Consider the following 27,100-nt stretch of genomic DNA (forward strand, 5'->3'; position numbering starts at 1 on the left):
CTCCCCACCCTGTTATTGTCCCAATATCTGCACTCCCACCCTGTTACAGCCTAATATCTGCCCCCAACCCTGTTATAGCCCAATATCTGCCCACCCACCCTGTTATTGTCCCAATATCTGCCCCCACCCTATTATTGTCCCAATACCTGCCCCCCTCCAAGCACCACCCCCCCCCCCCCCACCCTGTTTTGACTGCACCAGAAACTGAAACTCCACATCATGAACCAACCCGATCTGAGCCTGGGGTGTTTGAGGAAACCGAAACTAGAGAGTGAGAGATCCGGAGAGCGCTGAGCTGGTGTTGCTGACGCTGTGCCCGGTTGCTGTAGTGCAGCCAGTGGCCCCGGGACGATGCTGAGCGACGCGGTGTGCCCCCTCTGCCTGGATTTCTACCGGAACCCAGTGAAGAGCCCGTGCGGCCACAGTTTCTGCCGGGGCTGCCTGCTTCAGGGTCAGGGTCAGGGTCAGGGTCCGCTGCTCTGCCCCCAGTGTCAGCAGGAGTTCGCCCAGGCCAGCGTCCGCCCTGCCAGGAGTCTCAGGAGGAAAGCAGAAAGGGCTCGGATACAGCTCAGCCGCCTGACCGAGGACCAGGCTCCATCAGCGGCACAGGGAGCGGGCGGCTGCAGCGTCCGGCCGAGCAGCTCAATGAAGGAGGTGGCCGGGCTCTATAAGGTAAGGAGGAGGAGGGAGACAAGTCACACACACTCAGAGAGAGAGAGAGAGGTGCAGAGTGACATCCACCAGAAAGGAAGAAACTTCTAAACCAAACGAGGGAGATCAGGAGAGAGAGGAAACAACGGATATCAGGGAACGAGAGATTGGGGGAGGAAATGAAGGGGGAATCAAATGAGCAAGAAATAAGAATTTCGAGCAAATAGAGAGAGAGAGAAACAAGTATAGGATTGCAAGAAAGTAAACGGGAGAAATAATTGTACCAGGGAGAAAAGGTACACAGAGTGAGTGAGAGAGAAATATTTCGATGAAGTAAAGGAGGGAAATAATTGTGTGTGAGGGAGAAAGTTGAGAAAAAGAGGTGACTGTGAGAGAGAGAAATGGTTGTGTGTGAGAGACAAAAGTTGAAAGAGAGAAACCTTTGACTAAAAAAAGGTAGAGAGAGAAAGATATGAGTGAGGTGACGTAGAAAATAAAGAGAAAAACGGAATAAAATGCTAAAAAGGATATAAAAAAAAAAGGTTGGAGAAAGAAACCAGCATTTGACATCACTCTGCTCCAGAGCTCGGTATCAGGTGAAAAAGCCATTGGTGATAGGGTTTGACTCTGAGCGCCCCATTGCCTTCTCCCGCCTTTGCAACAAACATCCCGTCTGACTGTGTTCGTTCGTTTTGATCCAGGAGATGCTGCGGAATAAACTGGGTTCCCTTCAGAAGCAGAGGGAGCACCTTGACCAGTGCCGAGGCGTCGAGGCAGCCAACCGCGTGGAACTGCAGGTGAGATGTTGCCCTCTCCCGGGGCAAGTTTAACCGATGGCTGGATGCCCCGGGACTCCCTCCAGACCAATGTCCCGCCACATGCGGCTTCCGTCGAACTGAGTGTCTAATGAGTGAATGAAACAACACTGTCCGCCTTGTATCCCCCTGACCCCAGAAGAACAAGACAGACGACAGGGTGAAACCCGGCTCCAAACGATCTTTCTTCGTTGTTTAAGCAGTTGGTGTCTCGCTGGAACCGAGTTGAAAAGTGCGGGCGCTGGAAAAACACAGCAGGGCAGGCGGCATCCGAGGAGCAAGAGAGTTGACGTTTCGGGCCAAAGCCCTTCATCAGGAATGTCACATTGCCTGTGTGGGCTCTCTTGCTCCTGGGATGCTGCCTGACCTGCTGTGCTTTTCCAGCGTCCACACTTTTCAACTCTTAACCTCCAGCATCTGCAATCTTCACTTTCTCTCAGTCTCACTGAAACAAGTAGGTATTGTCCCAATACCTGCCCCCCCTCCAAGCACCGTGATAGCTCAGTGGCGTTTATCTCCAGACTATTAATCCGGAGACCCTGCTATTGTCCTGGGAACTAGGGTTCAAATCCCACTACAGGCGGCTGGTGGGATTTTAAATCAATTAAAAATCGAAATTAAGAGTCTAATGATGACCATGAATCCACTGTCAATTGTCAGAAAAGCCCATACGGCTCACTAATGTTCTTTCGGGAAGAAAGTGGTTGCTCAGTGAGGCACTGCTGTCTCACAGCGCCAGGATCCGGGTTCAATTCCCACCTCGGGCGACTGTGTATGTGGAGTTTGCACAGTCTCCCCGTGTCTGTGTGGGTTTCCTCTGGGTGCTCCGGTTTCCTCCCACAGTCCAAAGATGTGCAGGTTAGGTGAATTGGCCATGCTAAATTGCCCGTAGTGTTAGGGGAATGGGTCTGGGTGGGTTGCTCTTCAGAGGGTCGGTGTGGACTTGTTGGGCCAAAGGGCCTGTTTCCACACTGTAGGGAATCTAATATCCTTCCGACAGGAAGGAGACCAGAATTGCACACTATATTCCAAAAGTGGCATATCCACATACTTGAAAACAGTTCAACGACGCATCATGAAGCTGTTTCCTGGGTTGAGGTGTTGACTTCTGAGAGGAGGTTGACCAGTTTGGACCGATGCTGATGTGAGATTGCAAGACTAGGAGGTGATCTTATTAACAGTGTAAGATTCTTAGAGGGCTTGACAGGGCAGATGCTGAGGAGGAGAAACTAAGAGGCACAGTTTAAAAATATGGAGGAACAGATTGAGATGGCGATGAGGAGGGAACATTTTTCTCAGAGGGTCGTTAATGTTCTGATGTGACACAGAGGCGCAGCGCAGCACAACACAGTAAAACTAAATCCTTCAAAGACTCTCAAAATTGACCCCGTGGTTTCTAACTAGATGAACCAATGCCAGACTTGGAGAATAAACAATCCTCAGCACCTGTCTGTAACTTAAACAAAAGTCTCAGTAATTTATTAGCAATGTAGTCACTTCAGCAGAATTAAAATTAAACACAAAGTTATCCAATTGGCCTCTGCTTGAAACCAAAAAATCAGCTCCATTCACACAAAAGACAACCTCAAACAAACACAGTTGAGCAATTTCTCTATCCAGTGGAGACTGGATCTTCGGAGCTGAGTTCAATTTTTTGATTGCGGGATTTGGGGAAGAGAGGAAAATGGAGTCCAGCCACAACCAATCCATGACCTTGTTGAACAGCTGAATAGACCTGATTGGCTGAATGGCCTACTCCGAGCCCTAGCTGTTATGATCAAATAAAGGCTTCTAAAAGTCTCGACAGGTTTTGACCGGGTCGGTAAAGAGCAAAGGGCGATGAATGTGAGTTGGTCACCAAGAACTATCTGTGGGTCAACCCACAGCAGGTGGACTGCAGCAGTTCAAGAAGGCAATTCACCACCACTTTCTCAAGGGCAACTAGGGATGGGTAAGAAATGCTGGGCCCAGCCAGTGGTACCCGCATCCCAAAAATGAATAAATAAAAGAAAAGAAATCCAATAGAGAATCATTCTTTACCCAGGGAGTGGTGAGAATGAGTAGTCACAACCAAAAGGAGTGGGTGAAGCAGATAACTGTGTTTAATGTCGAAGATGATAAACATGGGTTGGAAAAAGAGATCTAACCAATCTGGATGTAAAGTGGTCAAGTAAATATTACATCATGTAATGTGGCAAGTAAATATTACGTAATGTCTGTGAGACTCTGTACCGCTGTGTCCCTATTTGTCCCCTTGAGTATTTACAGAGCCATGTGTCCTTAGAGTCTTATGGAAGAGGAGACCACTCAGCCTGTCAGAGCTGTGAGGGTTCTTTGTCAGAATCAACCAATTGCAGAAACTTGGAATTTTATGAAGCAGAACATAAGGTCTAGGAGCAGGAGGAGGCACTTCAGCCCTTTGAGCCTGATATCACCTTGGCTTCAACTCCACATTCCTGTCCCCTCTCCATGACCCTTCAACCCTCTTAAGTATTAAAAATCTGTCTATCTCCTCCTTAAGTTTACTCAATATGCCAGCACAGTCTGGGGCAGTAAATTCCAGATTCGTGGCCTTTTGAGAGAAATAATTTCCCCTCAGATTTTAATTCTGCTACCCGTTAGCCTAAAACGATGACCTCTCTTTCTAGAATGCCCCACGTGAGGAAACATTCTTTATGTGTCTACCTTGTCAATCCCCTTTCGTATCTTATATTCCTCAATTAGATCTCCAGTCATTCTTCGAAACTCCAGACAGTGTTGGCCTAAACTGATCAATCTCTCTTCGTAGCTCAAACCCCTCATCTCAGCAATCAATCTAGTGAACCTCCAATGCAACTACGTCCCTCCTCAAGGGACCAGAATTGGATGCAATACTCCAGCAGCAGTCTCACTAATGCCGTGTACAACTGCAGCAATGCTTCCCTGTTTTTACACTCTATTTCTTTAGCAATAAATGTCAATAAAGGAGGCTATTCAATCTTTCATATCTGCGGCAGGTCTCCAGATGAGCATCAAAACTTGCTGTGATTCTCCTGCCTTTTCTGTGTAACCTTACACATTATCCTCTCAAACAGCTCAATTGAATTGCATCACACTCTGTGCAAGTGCATTCTGGGATCGGACCACGCATTGTGTGAAAGGGTTGTCAAATCTCATTGCGTCTTTTTCAAGTCATGTCAAATCTCTGCCTTCTCATTCTTGATTTTATTTTTAAGAGCAAGCCAGTTTCTCCCTATCAACTCAACTCCAGTCCCCTCACGATTTTGAAAATGTCTCTATCAGATCACCTTTCTTCACTTCAAGGAAGTCATCTCAACCGCTCCAATCTATTCCATTGACTAAATTCTCTTCCACAGTCTCTCCAATGCACTCCTATCTTTAATATTGCCCAGAACTGTATACAATGCTCTGTTAGAAAGCCCATTTTTTTTTTGCATTTTTGATTCTTTACGTCCTTTTTGATTCTTTATGTCCTATTTGCTGTAAGCAATAAAGTCAGAGACTTTATTGGTTGTTGGCCAGTTGCTCTGTGCCACCTGCAAACAAATGAAGTTAACCAGAGAAGGCAAATAGATGAGCAACAATTCCTGACAAGCCAAAAGGATCATCTCAGTGCAGCCTGGTGACTGGGGCCATTGAACTGCCTTCTCCGCCTTTCCCTCCAGCCATAACACCAATGTTTTTTTTTCCATCTGTCTATGTTTATATGTATGGATTAAGTGAAGGATTTCAAGTCTGGGTGCATATTTTTAAGGTGAGAGGAGACAGATTTAGAAAAGACATGGGGGCAATTTTTTGATACAGAGTGGTTAATGTGTGGAATGAACTTCCAGAGGGAGTGATGGATGCGGGTACAATTACAATGTTTAGAAGTCATTTGGATAAGTACATGAATAAGAAATGTTTGGAGGGATATGGGCCAAATGCAGGCAGGTGCGACTGAGAAAGTCGATCACCTTAACACCCATCCTTAAACATTTAGACTAAAATATAATGTTGAATTATAGAACATATTTGCTGCACACTAGAAAACAGACAGGGAAGGTCAGGCCACGAGAAAAGGGGGAACCCAAGGTATGCAGAAGGTAAAAATATCTGTACTCACCAAGTGATAACAGGCAATTAAGAACATTTGCCTTAACATCAGTTAATCTGTGTAAACAGGACACCAAGTGATAACATTCATGGCAGTTTCCTTGTGAAGTTAATGAGTGTTTGATTCTGACCCTGAAATGAAACTTGGCACTATCAAAAGCCTTGTAATTGGCGATCAGATTCTGTTAGTTATAATGGATTCTTATTACCTCTTGCAAGTTCAGCAGACACAGAGGGAAAAACACCTTTGTTGTTACAAGTCCCTGACTTGAGAGTTCAAAAGGACACGAGAGAGAGAGAGAGAGAGAGAGAGAGAGACCATCTTAATGCTGAGGCTGCTGAAGCCAGTAGAAAATTAACTCTTAGTGCTTACCTGCTGTGGATTGAACTGAATTGCATTTTTGAGACTTTATGATTATATTGAGTAGCCATTACCGATTATTAAATACAAACTCTGTAAAAAGTAATATTGATGAAGCTTTAACTTACTTGCTGTTCTTGCAGACTATTCTACAGACCTTACAGACTGCCCCACTATCAATTCTAACTAATCAGATCTTATGTCTTATTTGAATTTGAATCACAACCCTAAAAAGAAAGCACGTTTAATTCAAAGACTAATGAATCAGTTTAATTGCGACCTTACGGTAACATCTCTGCCTCAGGTATGGAATGATTCAGTGCTTAAAAAGCAGGAGTCTGCTCCGAGCTTAAAAATTATTCTAGGCCTAACATTGAAGAGATTCTGGCACAATGTGTTGGGAAGCCATTTTGTGGTCAAAAGTTTGTCCTCCTTCCTGTTGTAAAACAATTGTATCTGACATGTGAGCTGTGCCAGGTTACCTTATGAACTCTCCAATTAGCTCAGACTGGTACTTCTTTATGATAGGAACTTATCTTGCCAGCAGATCCCTGCCTCGGCTGGGTACGTTTCTCCCACCTGATGAATGGCTTAGAGCTTACAGGAGTGATTAGTCAAGCGTACGCAGACCTGTCAATTAACCTTTCTTCCTTACGAATTATTGTCTTTCACTATTATTTGTCTAATTAAGAACATGCAATGTCTTTGTAAACTTTTGCATAAAGGAAACCACTTTGTATCAGTACATCAGAGTAGCCTGCTCGGGCTCTTGAAGAGCTGATAGCCTACTCTCCTGGGTAATTAGATCGAGCTAGTTTAGCTTATTGGTATCAGTGTTATGTTGTAACAGTGATGCTATTGGTAAATAAAGGGGATAACTAAAATTAAACTAAACTGTCTGTGAGAGGTTTTTATCTTCCAGACTTCCAAAGAGTACGATCTCCGGGACGAACCAAGAGAGAGGCTTACAGGTCTGGGTCCACAAGGGATTCCCAGGGCTATCCCAAACCTGTACTTTAACACGAGTAGTTTGATTTGGGACTGTGTGTGTGTTCGTTCATAGAAGGGGGTTAGAATTCAACTGTGTGTAGTCTGACAGTTCATCATTGTTTACCTGCAGTTCGAAGCTATTTATTTGCAATTAATGTTATTAAGCAGAGAGACCTGGTCCATGCCTTTGTCAATCTCTATCTTAAAAGACAGATAAATCGAGGTAGTTTGCATATTTTAATAAAATCTTCCACTTTTGTGAGACAGATTTAGAAAAGACATGGGGGCAATTTTTTGATACAGAGTGGTTAATGTGTGGAATGAACTTCCAGAGGGAGTGATGGATGCGGGTACAATTACAATGTTTAGAAGTCATTTGGATAAGTACATGAATAAGAAATGTTTGGAGGGATATGGGCCAAATGCAGGCAGGTGCGACTGAGAAAGTCGATCACCTTAACACCCATCCTTAAACATTTAGACTAAAATATAATGTTGAATTATAGAACATATTTGCTGCACACTAGAAAACAGACAGGGAAGGTCAGGCCACGAGAAAAGGGGGAACCCAAGGTATGCAGAAGGTAAAAATATCTGTACTCACCAAGTGATAACAGGCAATTAAGAACATTTGCCTTAACATCAGTTAATCTGTGTAAACAGGACACCAAGTGATAACATTCATGGCAGTTTCCTTGTGAAGTTAATGAGTGTTTGATTCTGACCCTGAAATGAAACTTGGCACTATCAAAAGCCTTGTAATTGGCGATCAGATTCTGTTAGTTATAATGGATTCTTATTACCTCTTGCAAGTTCAGCAGACACAGAGGGAAAAACACCTTTGTTGTTACAAGTCCCTGACTTGAGAGTTCAAAAGGACACGAGAGAGAGAGAGAGAGAGAGAGAGAGAGACCATCTTAATGCTGAGGCTGCTGAAGCCAGTAGAAAATTAACTCTTAGTGCTTACCTGCTGTGGATTGAACTGAATTGCATTTTTGAGACTTTATGATTATATTGAGTAGCCATTACCGATTATTAAATACAAACTCTGTAAAAAGTAATATTGATGAAGCTTTAACTTACTTGCTGTTCTTGCAGACTATTCTACAGACCTTACAGACTGCCCCACTATCAATTCTAACTAATCAGATCTTATGTCTTATTTGAATTTGAATCACAACCCTAAAAAGAAAGCACGTTTAATTCAAAGACTAATGAATCAGTTTAATTGCGACCTTACGGTAACATCTCTGCCTCAGGTATGGAATGATTCAGTGCTTAAAAAGCAGGAGTCTGCTCCGAGCTTAAAAATTATTCTAGGCCTAACATTGAAGAGATTCTGGCACAATGTGTTGGGAAGCCATTTTGTGGTCAAAAGTTTGTCCTCCTTCCTGTTGTAAAACAATTGTATCTGACATGTGAGCTGTGCCAGGTTACCTTATGAACTCTCCAATTAGCTCAGACTGGTACTTCTTTATGATAGGAACTTATCTTGCCAGCAGATCCCTGCCTCGGCTGGGTACGTTTCTCCCACCTGATGAATGGCTTAGAGCTTACAGGAGTGATTAGTCAAGCGTACGCAGACCTGTCAATTAACCTTTCTTCCTTACGAATTATTGTCTTTCACTATTATTTGTCTAATTAAGAACATGCAATGTCTTTGTAAACTTTTGCATAAAGGAAACCACTTTGTATCAGTACATCAGAGTAGCCTGCTCGGGCTCTTGAAGAGCTGATAGCCTACTCTCCTGGGTAATTAGATCGAGCTAGTTTAGCTTATTGGTATCAGTGTTATGTTGTAACAGTGATGCTATTGGTAAATAAAGGGGATAACTAAAATTAAACTAAACTGTCTGTGAGAGGTTTTTATCTTCCAGACTTCCAAAGAGTACGATCTCCGGGACGAACCAAGAGAGAGGCTTACAGGTCTGGGTCCACAAGGGATTCCCAGGGCTATCCCAAACCTGTACTTTAACACGAGTAGTTTGATTTGGGACTGTGTGTGTGTTCGTTCATAGAAGGGGGTTAGAATTCAACTGTGTGTAGTCTGACAGTTCATCATTGTTTACCTGCAGTTCGAAGCTATTTATTTGCAATTAATGTTATTAAGCAGAGAGACCTGGTCCATGCCTTTGTCAATCTCTATCTTAAAAGACAGATAAATCGAGGTAGTTTGCATATTTTAATAAAATCTTCCACTTTTGTGATGACTCCAGGAGCATCGGGGAGTGATATCCAGCATTCTACATGCTCCTTTTTCCCCTTCCCAGTCTTCCCTCAGTGCTCTGCAGAAATCCATATTAAGTGCCCAGTCCTGACTGTCTTCAAACTATGTTTGTGCTCATTGTCATATGGCTACCCCGTGCTTGAGCTCACTGAATGTACCCATCATGTACAATTACGAGAATGCATCACTGTCATCATATCTTTACCTTCCTCTTAGTTCCAGTACTTGTCACAAAAACATCTTTAATTTCCCAAATTTCCCTGTTCAACAGAGTGGTCAGGAAGGGAAACTTGTTGCCACTCAGAATAGTGGAGCTGAACAGAGTAGGTGCGTTTAAGGGGAAGCTGGGTAAACACATATGGGAGAAAAATAGAAAAGGGTATGTTAAGTTGGAGACACTCATAAATGTGGGCGCAGACCTGCTTCAGTGTTGCAGTCAAAGACACCCCTATGCTATTTGATCACGATGGGAGACTGTTTATCTTCCCCAGAAATATGTCAAAGATCTCCGGGAGAATATCACCTCGGAGTTTGCGGAATTGCAGCAGTTTCTCCGGAGAGAAGAGGCCACCTTGATAGTGAGACTGGAAGAAAAGCAGAAGCTGGTGTCACGAGAAATAGAGGACAACATGATAAAGATTTCGAGAGACTTGGCCTCCATTAATCAAACGATAAGCAAAGTAGAGAGCTTGCTGGATCTGCAAGAGATGGAACTGCTGCAGGTAATCACCTCCCTCCATTATAAACTAGACAAAGACGTGCGGACGCTGGAGAACTGAAACAGAAACAGAAATTGCTGGAGAAACTCAGCAGGTCTGCACTGGTTTAGTTTGGGATTGTGGTCAGCGTGCAGTGGATGGACCAAAGGGTCTGTTTCTGTGCTACATGACTACGATTATGATTAAATGCAGCATCTATGGAGAGAAAGCAGAGTTAAATTGGGTAGAACTGGTTCTTTTGAAAGGTCATTGGACTCGAAACATTAACTCTGTTTCTCTTTTCTGCAGACAATGCCAGACCTACTTTGTAAATGACCTGCTAATCGCAACTCTCAAGTGGTAGCAACCAAACTGCCAGATCTGATAATGCAGCATGATCAAACCCACAGTTAACCTGACTCCTGCCACTGCACTTACCTCTGACTCAGAGATTAGTGGGTTCAAGTTCCGCATCAGAGAATTGAGTCTGCAATGGTTGAGGCTTCAGTGAAAGCCCTGGGTGGTGGTGGGAGGGGGGGAATGGTGGTTGGCATTACCTTTCAAGTGAACTATATTCATAGAGTTAGATATCATGGAAACAGCCCCTTCGGTCCAACCAGTCCATGTCAAACATAATCCCAAACAGTTACCAATCCCACCTGCCTGCTCCTGGCCCATATCCCTCCAAATCCTTCGCAATCATGTACTTATGTCTTTTAAACATTGTAACTGTGCTCATGTCCGCCATTTCTTCAGGAAGTTCCTGCCACACACAAACCATCCTCTGTGTAAACAATTTCTCCCACGTGCCTTTTTTTTGTTTAAATCTCTCTCCAATCGCCTTAAAAGTGTGCTCCCTAGTCTTGAAATTCCTCCATCCTCTGGAAAATACAACTACCATTAACCCTATCTGTACCCCCTCATGGACCTGTTTAAGGTCACCTCCTATGGTCCAGTGAAAAAAGTCCCAGCCTACCCAGCCCTTCTTTCTAACTCAGACCTTCCAAACCCAGCAACATCCTGGCAAACTTCCTCTGAACTCTCTCCGGCTTAAAACTCTAGGTCCTATCTGCGCCATTTCTCAAGAGAACAGTGAAACCTCCTGTTGTGGGGTTTTGAAAGACCTCTTCGGACACTTGGCCAGTATTTCTCTGTTATTTGTTATTTTAAGTTCCGTTGAAAGGTTGCATTTCCAACCTGTTAGGTCAGATTCTCTCTCAGTGAAAGGCTGAGAGACTTGAACCTGTTCTCATTGACAAGAAGAAGGCGAAGAGGGGATTTGATAGAGACATACAAGATGATCAGAGGATTAGATCGGCTAGACAGTGAAAGACTTTTTCCTAGGATGATGACGTCAGCTTGTACGAGAGGGCAAATTGAGGGGTGATAGATTTAAGGCAGACGTTAGAGGCAGGTTCTTTACGCAAAGAGTGGTAAGGGAGTGGAATGCCCTACCTTCTAATATAGTCAACTCAGCCACATTAGGGAGATTTAAACAATCCTTAGATAAGCACATGGATGATTTTGGGATAGTGTAGGGGGACGAGCAGAATATAGTTCACAGGTCAGCGCAACATCGAGGGCTGAAGGGCCTGTTCTGCGCTGTATTGTTCTATGTTCTATGATATGGCCAAGCCTCAGTCACGTCTCCGTTTTTGTTTCAGGTTTTCAGCATCTGCAGTATTTTTTTTAGATTAGATTACTTACAGTGTGGAAACAGGCCCTTTGGTCCAACAAGTCCACACCGACCCGCCGAAGCGCAACCCACCCATACCCCTACATTTACCCCTTACCTACACTACAGGCAATTTAGCATGGCCAATTCACCTGACCTGCACATCTTTGGACTGTGGGAGGAAACTGGAGCACCCGGAGGAAACCCACGCAGACACGGGGAGAACGTGCAAACTCCACACAGTCAGTCGCCTGAGGCGGGAATTGAACCCGGGTCTCTGGCGCTGTGAGGCAGCAGTGCTAACCACTGTGCCACCGTGCCGCCCACATATTTCACTTGGTGTTTGTGGCTTCAGCACTTGAACTTTTCAAACTGTGTTCACACTGCAGCAGGCCGGGATCTCCAGCCTCGTGATAACTGTTAAACTAAATTGAAAAGGGAAATGCTGGTGATATCAGTGAGTTAGCAATTCGAGGCTAATTGGACAAGAGTCACGGGTTCAAGTCACATGAAACACCAGCATCCAGTCAATGAAATCTTTTATTGAGAGCTAACGGCAACTCTGATAGTTGTCACCAATTGTTTATTGTAAAACAAAACCCATCTGGTCATCTTAGGGTTCCTGACCTGCCCTTATCAGGCCCCAGTTCAAGGAAGGGTTAGCCAATGCTGATCTTGCCACCGAAGTCCACATCCTGTGAATGAGTTCAGGGAGTTATGTTTATTTATTTCTCACCCGTCCGTGGGATGGGGATATTGCTACACATTGTTTTTGTCAATATTTACTGCTGTTCGGAGGGTCGGTTGAGTTGTTTCACTCAGACGCTTGCTGGGGCATCAGCGGTGAGTCCACAGGCAGGTGAGAGGGGCATCGTGGACAGGGGAGAGAAAGCCAACCTGGGGGTGTTGGGAGAGAGACTCCGTGTTACTGGGGGGGTGGGGGGTTGGGGGGGGGGGGGTGGTGGGTGTGGTGGGAAGGTGTTGGGGCACTGGGGGCGTGGGCCAGTGGCAGAGGTTTTTAGCAGGTGAATGATAGATAAAGGCAAAAGGAGGTCTGTGATAGAGTGGAAGACATTAGAGGTCAATCATACTAGGGTAGGTGGGACAGGGCCAAATGATGTGATAATGGGAGGGTGGGGGGAGGAGCGAATAAGGTGTTACAGCCCCTGGTGTTTGGAGGGGTGTGTGCGTTGGATTAGATTAGATTAGATTAAATTCCCTACAGTGTGGAAACAGGCCCTTCACCCCCAACCAGTCCACACCAACCCTCCAAACAATAACTCACCCAGACCCATTTCCCTCTGACTAATGCGCCTAACACTACAGGCAATTTAGCACGGCCAATTCACCTGACCTGCACATCTTTGGACTGTGGGAGGAAATGGAGAATGTATCCCAATGGTGGGAGGGGGACATGAGCACCCTTGCCATCCCCTCAAACCCGCCCCGTCTCCTCACTCCACACCCCCTCCCTTACCCCTGACCGCTCACTGTCCCCTTGCTGAACCTCGGTTCAATATTGTGACTCTTCCCTGAGCATGTGCATCCCTGCCTGCGACGGCAACAAGATTCCACGTGATGTGGCACATGAGTGTGTTTCACGATTAGCACGCGTGTGCAGTGGGCCTCATGGTTCCAGGTGGCAGCAGACACTGCCAGTGGGTTTGTCCAAAGGAGGGGTGAATGATGGGATAATGGGCTGGCAGGTCAGAACAAAAACAATGGGGGGAAAACTGAGCAGAAGACCAAAACTTCCAGTGAGGGGGGAAGGGTTTTGAGAAACATGTCAGCCATGATGGAATGGTGGAACTGACTCGATGGGTTGAATGACCAAATTCTGCTCCTACATCTAACGGTGATGAAACTGTTGACCTCAAAGCTGAGTCTGGAAAGCTGTGAAGTACTTACTTGAAACATTACTTGGGTGGCACAGTGGCTCAGTGGTTAGCCCTGTTGCCTCACAGTACCAGGGACCCAGATTCGATTCCAGCCTCGGGTGACTGTCTGTGTGGAGTTTGCACATTCTCCCAGTGTCTGCGTGGGTTTCCTCCTACAAACCAAAGATATGTAGGACAGGTGAAATGGTCACGCTAAGTTGTCCGTAGCGTTAGGTGCATTAGTCAGGGGTAATTATAGGATGGGGGAAATGGGTCTGGCTGAGTTACTCTTCAGAAGGTCGGTGTGGATTTGTTGGGCCAAGGGGCCTGTTTCCACACTGTAGGGTATCTTATATATAAAAAAAAGCTCCTTGAGTATCCATTGAACTCTGTTGGAACACTGAGGGAGGGTAAGGACTGAGAGTGGGAGCAAGATGGGAATTAAAATGTCAAGTGAGCAGAAGCTTGGGTTCAGTCTTGCGGAGTGAACAGAGGTGTTTACTTCAGAATTCCAGCATGTGCAGGAGTTTGCTTCCACATGGAATAGAATAGAATAGCAATACAAGCCACGTGTAGTTTTACAAAAATAATAAGTGAATGATTTTATAAGTTGACATAACACAGCACCTAACTTAATGACCGAGGTCATAAGTAAGAAGGAGGAGAAAGGAAAAGTTCAATGGACAGCTCCTGTGTTCAGGACGCTGAAGTTGCCACACTGGGTGGGCCCATGCTGAGATGAGATATTCCTACCGGGAACGGACATTAACTCTGGGCTGCTGGAATATACCTGGAAGCTGTCGAAGATGGAGCAAGATGTCCGCTCCAGGCCGAGACCATCCCCTCCCCCCCCCGGACAAGATTGCCCCCCACCAGGCCTACACCACCATTTCAGGCTTATTGGAAGGCAGTTCATCACTGGGCCTGGGCTAGGAGAAGACGCCATCTACCAAAGTTATTAAAAGAAACTTCAGTCCCATAATAAAAACAGAAACATTTCAACAAAAGCACAGAAAGTAAAGAAGAAATCAAGCATGCAGAGCAGACGCGTTCCTGGGCTGAGGAATCTACACGTTGCGCTGCTACTTCTTGATAAAAAAAGAATATTACACAAGAGGGAGCCATGGTGTCAAGGTTTTTAAAAAGCTTGCATTCACTAATCAGGACAAACACACAACACTGCCTAAGTTCAAACAGTTACACCTTGCTAACTAACCCCCACACCCTTTTCTCCTGCAGTGAAAATTGCCGGGACTGTCGGATATTAGGAATTCTTGTGTCTGTCCTGATAAGCTGGAGAAGAACAGCTTCAGCAATACTTTCACCTTTCACGGGTGATATTTTATTTTCTAGTGATCCAGGCCTAGGGTTAAACCAGACGTTAGAGAACTCCTCCCCTCCTTATATCACTGCCACAAGGTCTTTTACCGAAGCACAGTTTACATCTCATCCAAAAAGGCAGTGCTTCTAACAGTGCAGCACTGTACCAGCAGGCCAACCTAAATTATCCGTTCAAAGCCATGGAATTCAATCCAAACCTACTGACTGGGAGGAGGCAGTGCTGTCCACCTGACCATGACTGACAACTCAGAAGGGATGCAAACATAGAGGCAGAAGGTGATTTGGGGGCAGTAGTCTATCCTGGGTGATATCAGAGCAACCACCCTTTGTACACCTTTATGCTATCTACAGTATTGCACAAGCTGTTTTGCACATAGTGCACAAAGTCAGAATAACTCCCAATGAGGAATTGAGGTTAGCTGTTCATTCGACTGATGTTTCGGAACAAAGGGAGCAGGTTAGACTAATTACTGAAAATTAGCTACTGACAGGGTCACAGTTGATATAGAGGGAGAAAATGATATAATGTTTCACCTTGATGATTTGTCACCAGACATAATGATTTCTGGTGTCAAACCATTAAGGTGAAACATTGTATTATTTTCTCCCCCCATATAAACTGTGACTCTTTCAGTCATTAATTTTCAGTAATTAGCCTAATCTGCTAAAATGTCAACTCTGCTTCTCTCCACAGAAGCTGCCAGACCTGCTGAGCATTTTCAGTTTGTTTTAATTCAAATTTTCAGGGTGTGCATGATTTTATTTGTGCAGTGTGTGTGTGTGTGTTTCTGAGTGAACAGTCAATTCTGCGATAACGGATGTTTCTTCTTCAAGAATTGGCTTTAATGCATTTGAAAAATTTCGACCATTATTTGTAGAACACGAACTTTCCTTACCTGTATTAACTAATCCACGATTCCAGCTCCATTAGTTTAAGTGATGGAGCTATTTTACGATTTTCTTACAACACGAGAACAGAACTATCACGTGATATCAGAACCGACTGTTATGTGCGTTTGGGTGAGTGCTTGTGCACATTTATTTGTGTGTCTGTTTCTGTGCAAATGTTTGTGTGTGTATTTGCTTGTGTGGGTGTGTGTCTGTATTTGTTTGTGTGTGTTTGTTTCTGTGCGTATTTGTTTGTGTGAGTGTATGTTGGTGTGTGTTGTCTCATCTCTCTTGTGAAAGTGTTATTCTGACATAAGTTTCTGTTTTCATTCTAGGATATGAGGTCCAATGTCAAATGGTATGAAATATTTTTCTGTGTACTGAACTGATCCATGCACCTCCATGGCATCACCTTTTTCTATCTCTAAGACCTCCTCCAACCCTCCCATTGCCTCAGATCTTTGCACTTTTCTGGCCTCATGCCTAATCCATCAGTCCCCTCGCCACCTAGACACTTATCTCTTAAATTTGCTGCAAAACTGCTTGTCTCAACCTTTCTTCCATCCTTTAAGATGCTCCGTAAAACCATCACCTTTGACCAAGTTTAGTACCCTCCTGGTTGAACATCTTTTGAGGGCTTGATGTCAGGTTTTTCTCAATAACTGAGTTCTGTTCACCCATCACCCCTGTATGGATGACAGAGTAATGGTATTGTCACTGGGTTAAGGCCAATGCTCTGGGAATATTGGTTCAAATCGCAGCTTGTGGAGTTTAAATTCAGTTAATCAATCTGGAATTGAAAGTGAGTCTCAGTGAGGTGGCACGGTGGCTGAGTGGTTAGCACTGCTGCCTCATAGCACCAGGGCCCCAGGTTCGATTCCAGCCTCTGCGTGGAGTTTGCACATTCTCTGCATGGGTTTCCTCCGGGTGCTCCGGTTTCCTCCCACAGTCCAAACATGTGCAGGTCAGGGTGAATTGGCCATGCTAAATTGCCCCGTAGCGTTAGGTGCATTAGTCAGAGGGAAATGGGTCTGGGTGGGTTACTCTTTGGAGGGTCGGTGTGGACTGGTTTCCACAGTGTAGGGAATCTAATAGTTATTTTAAGAGCCCATCTGGTTCACGAAAAGGAAATCTGCCCTCTGTGTGATTCCAGACCCACAGCAATATGGTGAACTGTATGACAATTAATGTTGGGCAATAAGTGCTGGCCTTGCCAGTTTTCCCAGTTGGGAGAAAAAAGTCGATACAGATTTCTGTAACTACCTCCAGCTCTGGGAACTAACCCTACTGTCTATCCACCCCAACACTCTCGTGTTGACAGTCGGACCATTGGAAAGCTGACATTTCCAATTGAAATCTCTCCACCTCAGTGTCCCCCTGCAACTATAACCTAACAACCTTTAGTGACTTGATATAATATCCCTTTATGTGGACAGGTGTCAAATGTGCAATAATCACTGCATAAATGCAAGTTCTCCAACGATTTGGGGAAACCCAGTTGGACGGGTGAGTCGAGTGGGCTGTGGATTGGCTGCTGACAAACCTGCTGGCCCTGCAGTGGTTTGGCTGATGGTGTCAAGTGGAGGGCAAGGAGTCACCCCTTTGAGGAAGCACTCTGCCCTAAGCTGATAAAGTGGACCCTTTCAGTCAGAGAGTCATGGAGATGTACAGCACGGAAACAGACCCTTCAGTCCAACCCGTCCATGCCGACCAGATATCCCAACCCAATCTAGTCCCACCTGCCAGCACCCGGCCCATATCCCTCCAAACCCTTCCTATTCATATACCCCTCCAAATGCCTTTTAAATGTTGCAATTGTACCAGCCTCCACCACTTCCTCTGGCAGCTCATTCCATACAAGTTCCACCCTCTGCGTGAAAAAGCTGCCCCTTAGGTCTCTTTTATATCTTTCCCCTCTCACCCTAAACTATGCCCTCTAGTTCTGGACTCCCCCACCCCAGGGAAAAGACCTTGTCTATTTACCCTACACCAGAGGCTTGTTGCACCCTCTGAGGGAGCCCAGGTACTGGGTGATGATGTTCCAGATGTTCCCTCATGTTGACCCAGGAGCCAGATTGGGATCTGACTTCATCGAATGCTTACTGCATGGAAGCAGGCCATTCAACCCTCCAAAAGGGTGATCCCACCCAGACCAACACCACCCCTATCAAGTTGCATTTCCCCATGGCAAATCCACCTAACCTCCACGTTTTTTGGACTGCAGGAGGAAACTGGAGCACCCGTATGAAACCCACACAGACACTGGGAGAACGTGCAAACTCCACTCAGGCAGTCATCCGAGGTTGGGATCGAACCTGGGCCTCTGGTGCTGTGAGGCAGCAGTGCTAACCACCGAGCCACCGTGCTGCCCTTGTCACATCCAAAGCTGGCCTTTTATCTTGACCAAGATGGAGCTTCTCACCGGCTCACCAAAACTCATCGTGACAAATGTGCCTTAGAATGGCATAAGGATTGGTAAATATTTTTCACCGCGAAGAGCACGCACACATGAGATGTAGGGGAGCACGTGGACCACCAATTATAGGCTCTACCACTTACACTCAGAGTAAAAGGGGAAGGTTCCAAACAGGCAGCCAGCCTGTGTTTCACACCAACTCGACAGCATGGATACATTTAACAGCTGCGCTTGGAAAATTAATCAATTTCCAATTTTCCCTCAGGTCTAGAATCGGATATCAGGGTCCCAAAACGCTTTCTGTTTCTCTGGCCCTGGGAGAGTTCAATGGGCCTTTGCAGTACGCAGTATGGAGACGGATGCTGAAGGAAATCAAGACAGGTAACAACGGATCTCTATTCTTTCAGTGCAACAGGATTGGTGGAGGTGAGGGAGGGAGAACACAGATTCAGGTTAGACGAATGACTGTGAGTACTGTAGCGAAGGGATCTTGCATCATTTTAAGCAAATTGCCCGGCCAGTTATCACACAGAATGCCAGGTTTAATTGTTAATCGTCGAATGTTGAAGGTTTAGCATCGATGGGAGGGAAACTTGGGTGGAGGGTGAGTCATAGAGGTGTACAGCATGGAAACAGACCCTTCAGTCCAACCCGTCCATGCCGACCAGATATCCCAACCCAATCTAGTCCCACCTGCCAGCACCCAGCCCATATCCTTCCAAACCCTTCCTATTCATATACCCATCCAAATGCTTCTTAAATGTTGCAATTGTACCAGCCTCCACCATTTCCTCTGGCAGCTCATGCCATACCTGTACCACCCTCTGTGTGAAAACGTTGCCCCTTAGGTCTCTTTTATATCTTTTACCTCTCACCCTAAACCTATTCCCTCTTGATCTGGACTCCCCCAGCCCAGGGAAAAGACTTTGTCTATTTATCCTATTCATGCCCCTCATAATTTTGTAAATCTCTATAAGGTGACCCCTCAGCCTCCGATACTCCAGGGAAAACAGCCCCAGCCTGTTCAGCCTCTGCTTATAGCTCAAATCCTCCAACCCTGGCAACATCCTTGTAAATCTTTTCTGAACACTTTCAAGTTTCACAACATCCAAGGAGACCAGAATTACACGCAATATTCCAACAGTGGCCTAACCAATGTCCTGTACAGCCGCAATATGACCTCCCAACTCCTGTACTCAATACTCTGACCAATAAAGGAAAGCATACCAAACGCCTCCTTCACTATCCTATCTACCTGCAACTCTACTTTTAAGGAGCTATGAGCCTGCACTCCAAGGTCTCTCTGTTCAACAACATTCCCTAGGACTGTACCATTAAGTGTATAAGGGGGGAAAGTGAGGACTGCAGATGCTGGAGATCAGAGCTTAAAATGTGTTGCTGGAAAAGCTCAGCAGGTCAGGCAGCATCCAAGGAGCAGGAGAATCGACGTTTTGGGCATGAGCCCTTCTTCAGGAAGGGCTTAAGTGTATAAGCCCTGTTAAGATTTGCTTTCCCAAAATGCAGCACCTCACATTTATCTGAATTAAACTCCATCTGCCACTTCTCAGCCCATTGGCCCATCTGGTCCAGATCCTGTTGTAATCTGAGGTAACCCTCTTCGCTGTCCACTACATCTCCAATTTTGGTGTCATCTGCAAACTTACTAACTGTACCTCTTATGCTTGCATCCAAATCATTTACATAAATGACAAAAAATAGAGGACCCAGCACCGATCCTTGTGGCACTCCACTGGTCACGGGCCTCCAGTCTGAAAAACAACCCTCCGCCACCACCCTCTGTCTTCTTCCTTTGAGCCAGTTCTGTATCCAAATCAAGACAGCATTGTGTTCACGTCTGCCTCCCAACTCTGATTTCCTCTCAAATTTAGAAGGTTAAGGGATGATTCGATCTTCAGGATATTAACAGGGAAAGACAGGATAGATAAAGATGAACTATTTCCACTGGTTGCACATTTTAGAACTAGTGGACATAGTCTGAAGAATATGGCCAGACTGTTCAGGAGAGATGTTAGTAAGCACTTCTACCCACAATTTGGATATATACTTGGATAAGAAATGTTTGGAGGAATATGGGCCAAGCACAGGCAGCTGGGATTAGTTTAGTTTGGGATTACGGTCATTGTGGACAGTCAGATCGAAGGGTCTGTTTGCGTGCTGTAAGACTCGATGACAAAGGATGATCAATGTTTTGAATGCCCTTCCTCAAATGGTGCTGATCGGTTATTAGTTTTACATTTGAGTTGGACGTTTTTTGTTAAGCAAAGCTGTGAAGGGAAATGACCCAATGGCAGGTATATGGAGGGAGGCTGCAGATCAGCTAGTTGAATGGCAGAACAGTCTGGAGGGGCTGAATGGCCTACTCCTGTTCCTAACCCATGGCTTTAGTTAAAATTGGACCCTACCATTTCCAGTTAAGGACACCAAATCTTGTTCTCAGAACGAAATCTATTGGGGTTCCTTGTTAAAAACTTCATAACCACCTTGACCACAAAGACAAATCTTTATCTGTTGATTTCATTGTAAAACAGCAATCAAACTTTCAAAATTGGGATCTGAACTCATCGAATCCCTACAGTGTGGAAGGAGGCCTTTTGGCCCGTTGAAGATCATCCCACCCAGATGCATCCCCTTACCCTACGCCCCTGCATTTCCAATGGCTAACCCACCTACCCTGCACTCTATGGGTAACTTAACATGACCAATCCACCTAACCTGCACATCGTTGGACTGTGGGAGGGAACCAAAGCACCCAGAGGAAACCCACACAGACATAGGGAGAATGAGCAAACTCCACACAGACAGGGTGGAATGAAGGTCCCTGATGCTGTGGGGTAGCAGTGCTAATCACTGAGCCAACCTGCTGTTGTTCATATTGTGTGCTTAACATTCATTCCAAATATTGGCACTTCTCTGTTTATATTCACAGACACCATTGTCCAACTGTAAAATAAAAAATAGCACTGCTGTGAAAACCTATTAGTCATCAGTCCAGACACAAACCCTGTACGTGACTAAGATCTGTGAAGATTTTAATTCAATCCTTTCAAAGTAGGAAGGAATTTCAAACACAGCCAAATGTGGATCACTCTGATCAGGAACTGGAAGTGTAAGGTGTCGCTGACTGCATTCGTGACAGGTTTAAGATCTCAGGGGACAACTGTGAGAGAGGCAGTTGTTTATCCAGTGGTCTGGGGTGTCAGTGCCTCTGTAACCACACCCAATAATGGGCCAGTTGGCTCCTCATCACATTGCTGTGTTTTGTGGAGAGCCCATCAAATGCAGACTACAATACAAACAGGAGTAGGTGTAGGGGCATTCAGCCCCTTGAGCTTGCTCTGCTGTTCAGTACAGTCATGGCTGATCAGCCAACTCAGTCCCCAGTTCCTGCTTTCTCCTTTGATCCCTTTAGCCCTATGAACTATATCTAGCTCCTGAATCACAAGCAAAGCTTGGCTTCAACTGCTTTCTGTGTCAGTGAATTCCACAGGCTTAACACTCTCTGGGTGAAGAAATCTCCCCTCACCTCAGTCCTCAATGGCCTCAGTCCCTGCATCCTTAGACTGTGGTTCCTCAGTCTTCCGGAACATCCTTCCTACATTTACTCTGAGTTAGAACTTTAAAGATTTGTCGACTAACTTGTTCCAACAGTTAAAAAGAGGTAATTGATTCCCTGGGAGTGATTTGAGTTCCCCCAAGAATGTAAAAGGTGAATATAAAAGCTGTTGGCTTTCTATCCTGAAATATCTTAAGAGTTGTTCGTTCAACACAGTTAGAGTGCTGAGATTGTAGTGCTGGAAAAGCACAGCAGGTCAGGCAGCATCCAAGGAGCAGGAGAATCAATGTTTTGGGGAATCCTGATTAGATTACATTACAGTGTGGAAACAGGCCCTTCAGCCCAATAAGTCCACACCGACCCGCTGAAGCGCAACCCACCCATACCCCTACATTTACCCCTTACCTAACATTACGGGCAATTTAGCATGGCCAATTCACCTGGCCTGCACATCTTTGGATTGTGGGAGGAAACTGGAGCACCCGGAGGAAACCCACGATGAAGGGTTGGTTTCCCAAAACATCAATTCTCCTGCTCCTCAGATGCTGCCTGACCTGTTTGACTTTTCCAGCGCCACACTCTCGACTCTGATCTCCAGCATCTGCAGTCCCCACTTTCTCATAGTTAGAGTGCTGTAATAATACCCCATTGGCTGGCACATGAGGGCAGGAAGTTAGTTTGATGATGCATTTTCTGATCACGTACACACTGACAAACCTGGCACTTATTGTCCAATGCCATACATCTGAGCATGGCATTCGACACCAGAAAGTAACAAACACACAGAATTGCTGGAGAAACTCAGCAGACCTAGCAGAAAGTGTGAAGATCAACTATGAGAAAGTGAGGACTGCAGGTGCTGGAGACCAGAGTTGAAAAATGTGGTGCTGGAAAAACACAGCAGGGGCCAGGCAGCATCTGAGGAGCAGGATTCCTGCAGAAGGGCTTATGCCTGAAACGTCGATTCTCCTGCTCCTCGGATGCTGCCTGGCCTGCTGTGTTTTTCCAGCACCACATTTTTCAACAGAAAGGGTAAAGAGAAAGGAACAGAGTGGGTTTCCTCCGGGTGCTCCGGTTTCCTCCCACAGACCAAAAAATGTGCAGGTTAGGTGAATTGGCCATGTTAAATTGCCTGTAGTGTTAGGTGAAGGGGTAAATGTAGTGGAATGGGTCTGGGTGGGTTGCGTTTCGGCGGGTCGGTGCGGACTTGTTGGGCCGAAGGGCTTGTTTCCACACTGTAAGTAATCTAATCTAAAAAAAAATTAATGTTTCGGGTCCAGTATTTTAGGTTTCTTAGATTGCTGTGGCCTTGGGTCACATATCAGCCAGTCTGGGTCAAGCTGGTAGGATTCATTCATTGAACACCATTGGCCTTTTACAACAATCTTCAGAGTCACTTTTGCTAAAGACAGATCTTCACCTCCAACTTCCTTCAACCCCCGCTGAATAAGGATAGAATTCACGTTTTTCAAACTGTCCCGCTGAGATTTGAAATCATATCCCGTGGGCTTCAAATATAAAACCGATCGCTTGTTGACCATCCCACTCGATTCTCCTTCCTGTTGAAAGCTGAGGCCTTGTGGGTAAGGGGCAAACTATTCACCGCTGTCGATCACGCCGTCTGGGGCACAGTGCCTCGAGAGGTTGGGACCAATGCTTTGTGTCGCTGTCATATCAAACCACCGGAATAATCCAATTGTCACGCTCGATTGAGAGGGATGTGACTTGGGCCTTCCTCATGCATCCTTGGGTGCTCACAGACCAGAAATGAAGTGGTGGGTGAGTGGGGGCGCGATGTAGCCCTGGGCAGGCACACAAACCTGGTGCCATTGGTGTCCTATTCCAACCCCATCTCCTGATGATATTTAGCTCAGTCTATTTTCGTGTCCACCACTAGAGGGTGTACACAGGAGGTTCACCAGGATGTCTCATTTTTTTAGGTTAGATTCCTGACGGTGTGGAAACAGGCCCTTCGGCCCAACAAATCCACACCGACCCTCCGAAGGGTAACCCACCCAGACCCACTATCCTCTGACTAATGTATCTATCGCTAAGGGCAATTTAGCATGGCCAATTCACCTGACCCACACATCTTTGGACTGTGGGAGGAAACCGGAGCACCCGGAGGAAACCCCACGCAGACACGGGGAGAATGTGCAAACTCCAAACAGATAGTCTCCTGAGGCTGGAATTGAACCCGGGTCCCTGGTGCTGTGAAGCAGCAGTGCTAACCACTGAACCACCGTGCTGCCCCAAATTGCCAGGGGATGGAGAAATTTTATTTTAACTGGGTATAGAAGGAGAGACCAGGCAGGCTTGGATTGTTGGCTTTAGACTGAAGGTAGGGGTGGGGGTGGTTGCGGGGAACATGATTGAGGTGTGTGTGAGATGAGGAGGGGTATGGACGGGGAGAATAGAGAGCAGTTTGGTTGAGGGGTCACTGCACGAGGGGTGGAGGGGCAGGCGATTCAGAGGGGATTCGGAAGAAAAATAATTGTTTTGACCCGGGGAAACGGGGAAGCTAGCGGAGGCCAGAAACCTTACAACCTTTGAAAGCCGAGCACCCAAACATCCAAGGATGTGGGACAAGCGCAGGAAATTGGGATTAGCGCACTGTTAGGTGGGTACTCGAAGGAGGGGGTGTGTGGGTGGGGGTGGGGGGGAGGGAGGTGGGTGAGGCGAGGTGGGTGAAGGGAGGAGGTGGGTGAGGGTGAGGGAGGTGGGTGAGGCGAGGTGGGTGAAGGGAGGAGGTGGGGGAGGGTGAGGGAGGTGGGTGAGGCGAGGTGGGTGAAGAGAGGAGGTGGGGGAGGGGGAGGGGGAGGAAGGTGGGTGAGGCGAGGAGGGTGAAAGGAGGAGGTGGGTGAAGGGAGCGAGGTGGCTGAGGTTCCAATGCTAACGGCGCTCTGCTTCAGTTCCAGCGCCTCTGGTCTTCGATCCCAAGACGGCCCACCCCCACCTCACCCTGTCGGCTGACTGCAGGAGACTGCGCGCCGCCAGCGGGAGACAGCAGACCCGGCGCCCGCACACTTTCGGTCGCTGCCTCTGCGCCCTGGCCTCGGAGGGATTCACTTCGGGGACGGCCTACTGGGAGGTGAAGGTGAGGGCCAACTGGGAGTGGGTGCTCGGTGTGGCCCCGCAAGCCGTCATCGGGCCGAAGGGCCACCTGGCGGAGGTCCGTGTCTGGGCCCTGAGGAGGTCGGGTGAGGAATACTCGGCCCTCACCTCGCCCCACACCCCCCTTCACCTCAGCGTCAAACCCCAGAGGATCGGGCTCTTCCTGGATTACCAGGCTGGACAGCTGTCCTTCTACAATGCCGATGACATGTCCCATCTCTACACTTTCACCGACACCTTCAGCGAGGAGCTCTACCCTTATTTCTACACTGGCTGCAAAATGGACCCGCTGAAACTGGTCAGCTCGCGTTTTTAAGGAGCAGCAAGGGAGTGCCGTGGCCCAACTGCATTTTCCCACTTTACAGAGAAACAGGAGACAGCTGTTCATCACATCATAGAGATGTACAGCACGGAAACAGACCCCTCGGTCCAACCCGTCAATCTAATAGAACATAGAACAATACAGCACAGAACAGGCCCTTCGGCCCACGATGTTGTGCCGAACTTCTAACCTAGATTAAGCACCCATCCATGTACCCATCCAAATGCCGCTTAAAGGTCGCCAATGATTCTGACTCTACCACTCCCACGGGCAGCGCATTCCATGCCCCCACCACTCTCTGGGTAAAGAACCCACCCCTGACATCTCCCCTATGCCTTCCATCCTTCACCTTAAATTTATGTCCCCTTGTAACACTCTGTTGTACCGGGGAAAAAGTTTCTGACTGTCTACTCTATCTATTCCCCTGATCATCTTATAAACCTCTATCAAGTCACCCCTCATCCTTCGCCGTTCCAACGAGAAAAGGCTGAGAACTCTCAACCTATCCTTGTACGACCTACTCTCCATTCCAGGCAATATCCTGGTAAATCTTCTCTGCACCCTCTCCAAAGCTTCCACATCTTTCCTAAAGTGAGGCGACCAGAACTGCACATAGTACTCCAACTGTGGCCTAACCAAAGTCCTGTACAGCTGCAACATCACTTCACGACTCTTAAATTCAATCCCTCTGCTAATGAACGATAATACTCCATAGGCCTTCTTACAAACTCTATCCACCTGAGTGGCAACCTTCAAAGATCTATGTACATAGACCCCAAGATCCCTCTGTTCCTCCACCTGACTAAGAACCCTACCATTAACCCTGTATTCCGCATTCTTATTTGTTCTTCCAAAATGGACAACCTCACACTTGGCAGGGTTGAACTCCATCTGCCACTCATCAGCCCAGCTCTGCATCATATCTAAGTCCCTCTGCAGCCAACAACAGCCCTCCTCAGTGTCCACAACTCCACCTATCTTCGTATCATCTGCAAATTTACTGACCCACCCTTCGACTCCCTCATCTAAGTCATTAATAAAAATTACAAACAGCAGAGGACCCAGAACTGATCCCTGCGGAACTCCACATGTAACTGGGCTCCAGGCTGAATATTTACCATCTACCACCACTCTCTGCCTTCGACCGGTTAGCCAGTTTTCTATCCAATTGGCCAAATTTCCCTCTATCCCATGCCTCCTGACTTTCCGCATAAGCCTAACATGGGGTACCTTATCAAATGCCTTACTAAAATCCATGTACACTACATCCACTGCTCTACCCTCATCCACATCCTCCTCGAAGAATTCAATAAGACTTGTAAGGCAAGACCTACCCTTCACAAATCCGTGCTAGCTGTCCCTAATCAAGCAGTGTCTTTCCAGATACTCGTAAATCCTATCCCTCAGTACCCTTTCCATTACTTTGCCTACCACAGAAGTAAGACTAACTGGCCTGTAATTCCCGGGGTTATCCCTATTCCCTTTTTTGAACAGGGGCACAACATTCGCTACTCTCCAGTCCCCTGGTACCACCCCTGTTGCCAGTGAAGATGAGAAGATCATTGCCAACGTACTGCAATTTCCTCTCTTGCTTCCCACATAATCCTAGGATATATCCCGTCAGGCCCGGGGGACTTGTCTATCCTCAAGTTGTTCAAAATGTCCAACACATCTTCCTTCCTAACAGGTATCTCTTCTAGCTTAACAGTCCGTTTCACACTCTCCTCTTCAACAATACGGTCCCTCTCGTTCGTAAATACTGAAGAGAAGTACTTGTTCAAGACCTCTCCTATCTCTTCCGACTCAATACACAGTCTCCCACTACTGTCCTTGATCGGACCTACCCTCGTTCTCGTCATTCTCAGGTTTCTCACATACGCGTAAAATGCCTTGGGGTTATCCTTGATCCTATCCGCCAAGGATTTTTCGTGCCCTCTCTTAGCTCTCCTAATCCCTTTCTTCAGGTCCCTTCTGGCTATCCTGTATCCCTCCACTGCTCTGTCTGAACCCTGTTTCCTCAACCTTATGTAAGCCTCCTTCTTCCTCTTTACTAGAC

The 27,100-nt window shown here is 46.4% G+C and overlaps 1 protein-coding gene across 1 annotated transcript; it reads left to right on the forward strand.

Moving 5' to 3' along the window:
- The first annotated feature begins 291 nt into the window (after positions 1-291).
- On the forward strand, positions 292-25,163 carry LOC140454969 (E3 ubiquitin-protein ligase TRIM39-like). The gene is made up of 6 exons (XM_072549644.1): positions 292-672; positions 1,353-1,448; positions 9,631-9,861; positions 15,954-15,976; positions 18,300-18,415; positions 24,521-25,163. The coding sequence occupies exons 1-6, from the start codon at positions 352-354 to the stop codon at positions 25,036-25,038; spliced, it is 1,305 nt and encodes a 434-aa protein (XP_072405745.1). The 5' UTR covers positions 292-351; the 3' UTR covers positions 25,039-25,163.
- The last annotated feature ends 1,937 nt before the right edge of the window (positions 25,164-27,100 follow it).

This window comes from Chiloscyllium punctatum, chromosome 30 (assembly GCF_047496795.1).
Source record: "Chiloscyllium punctatum isolate Juve2018m chromosome 30, sChiPun1.3, whole genome shotgun sequence".
Classification (NCBI taxonomy): Eukaryota; Metazoa; Chordata; class Chondrichthyes; order Orectolobiformes; family Hemiscylliidae; genus Chiloscyllium; species Chiloscyllium punctatum.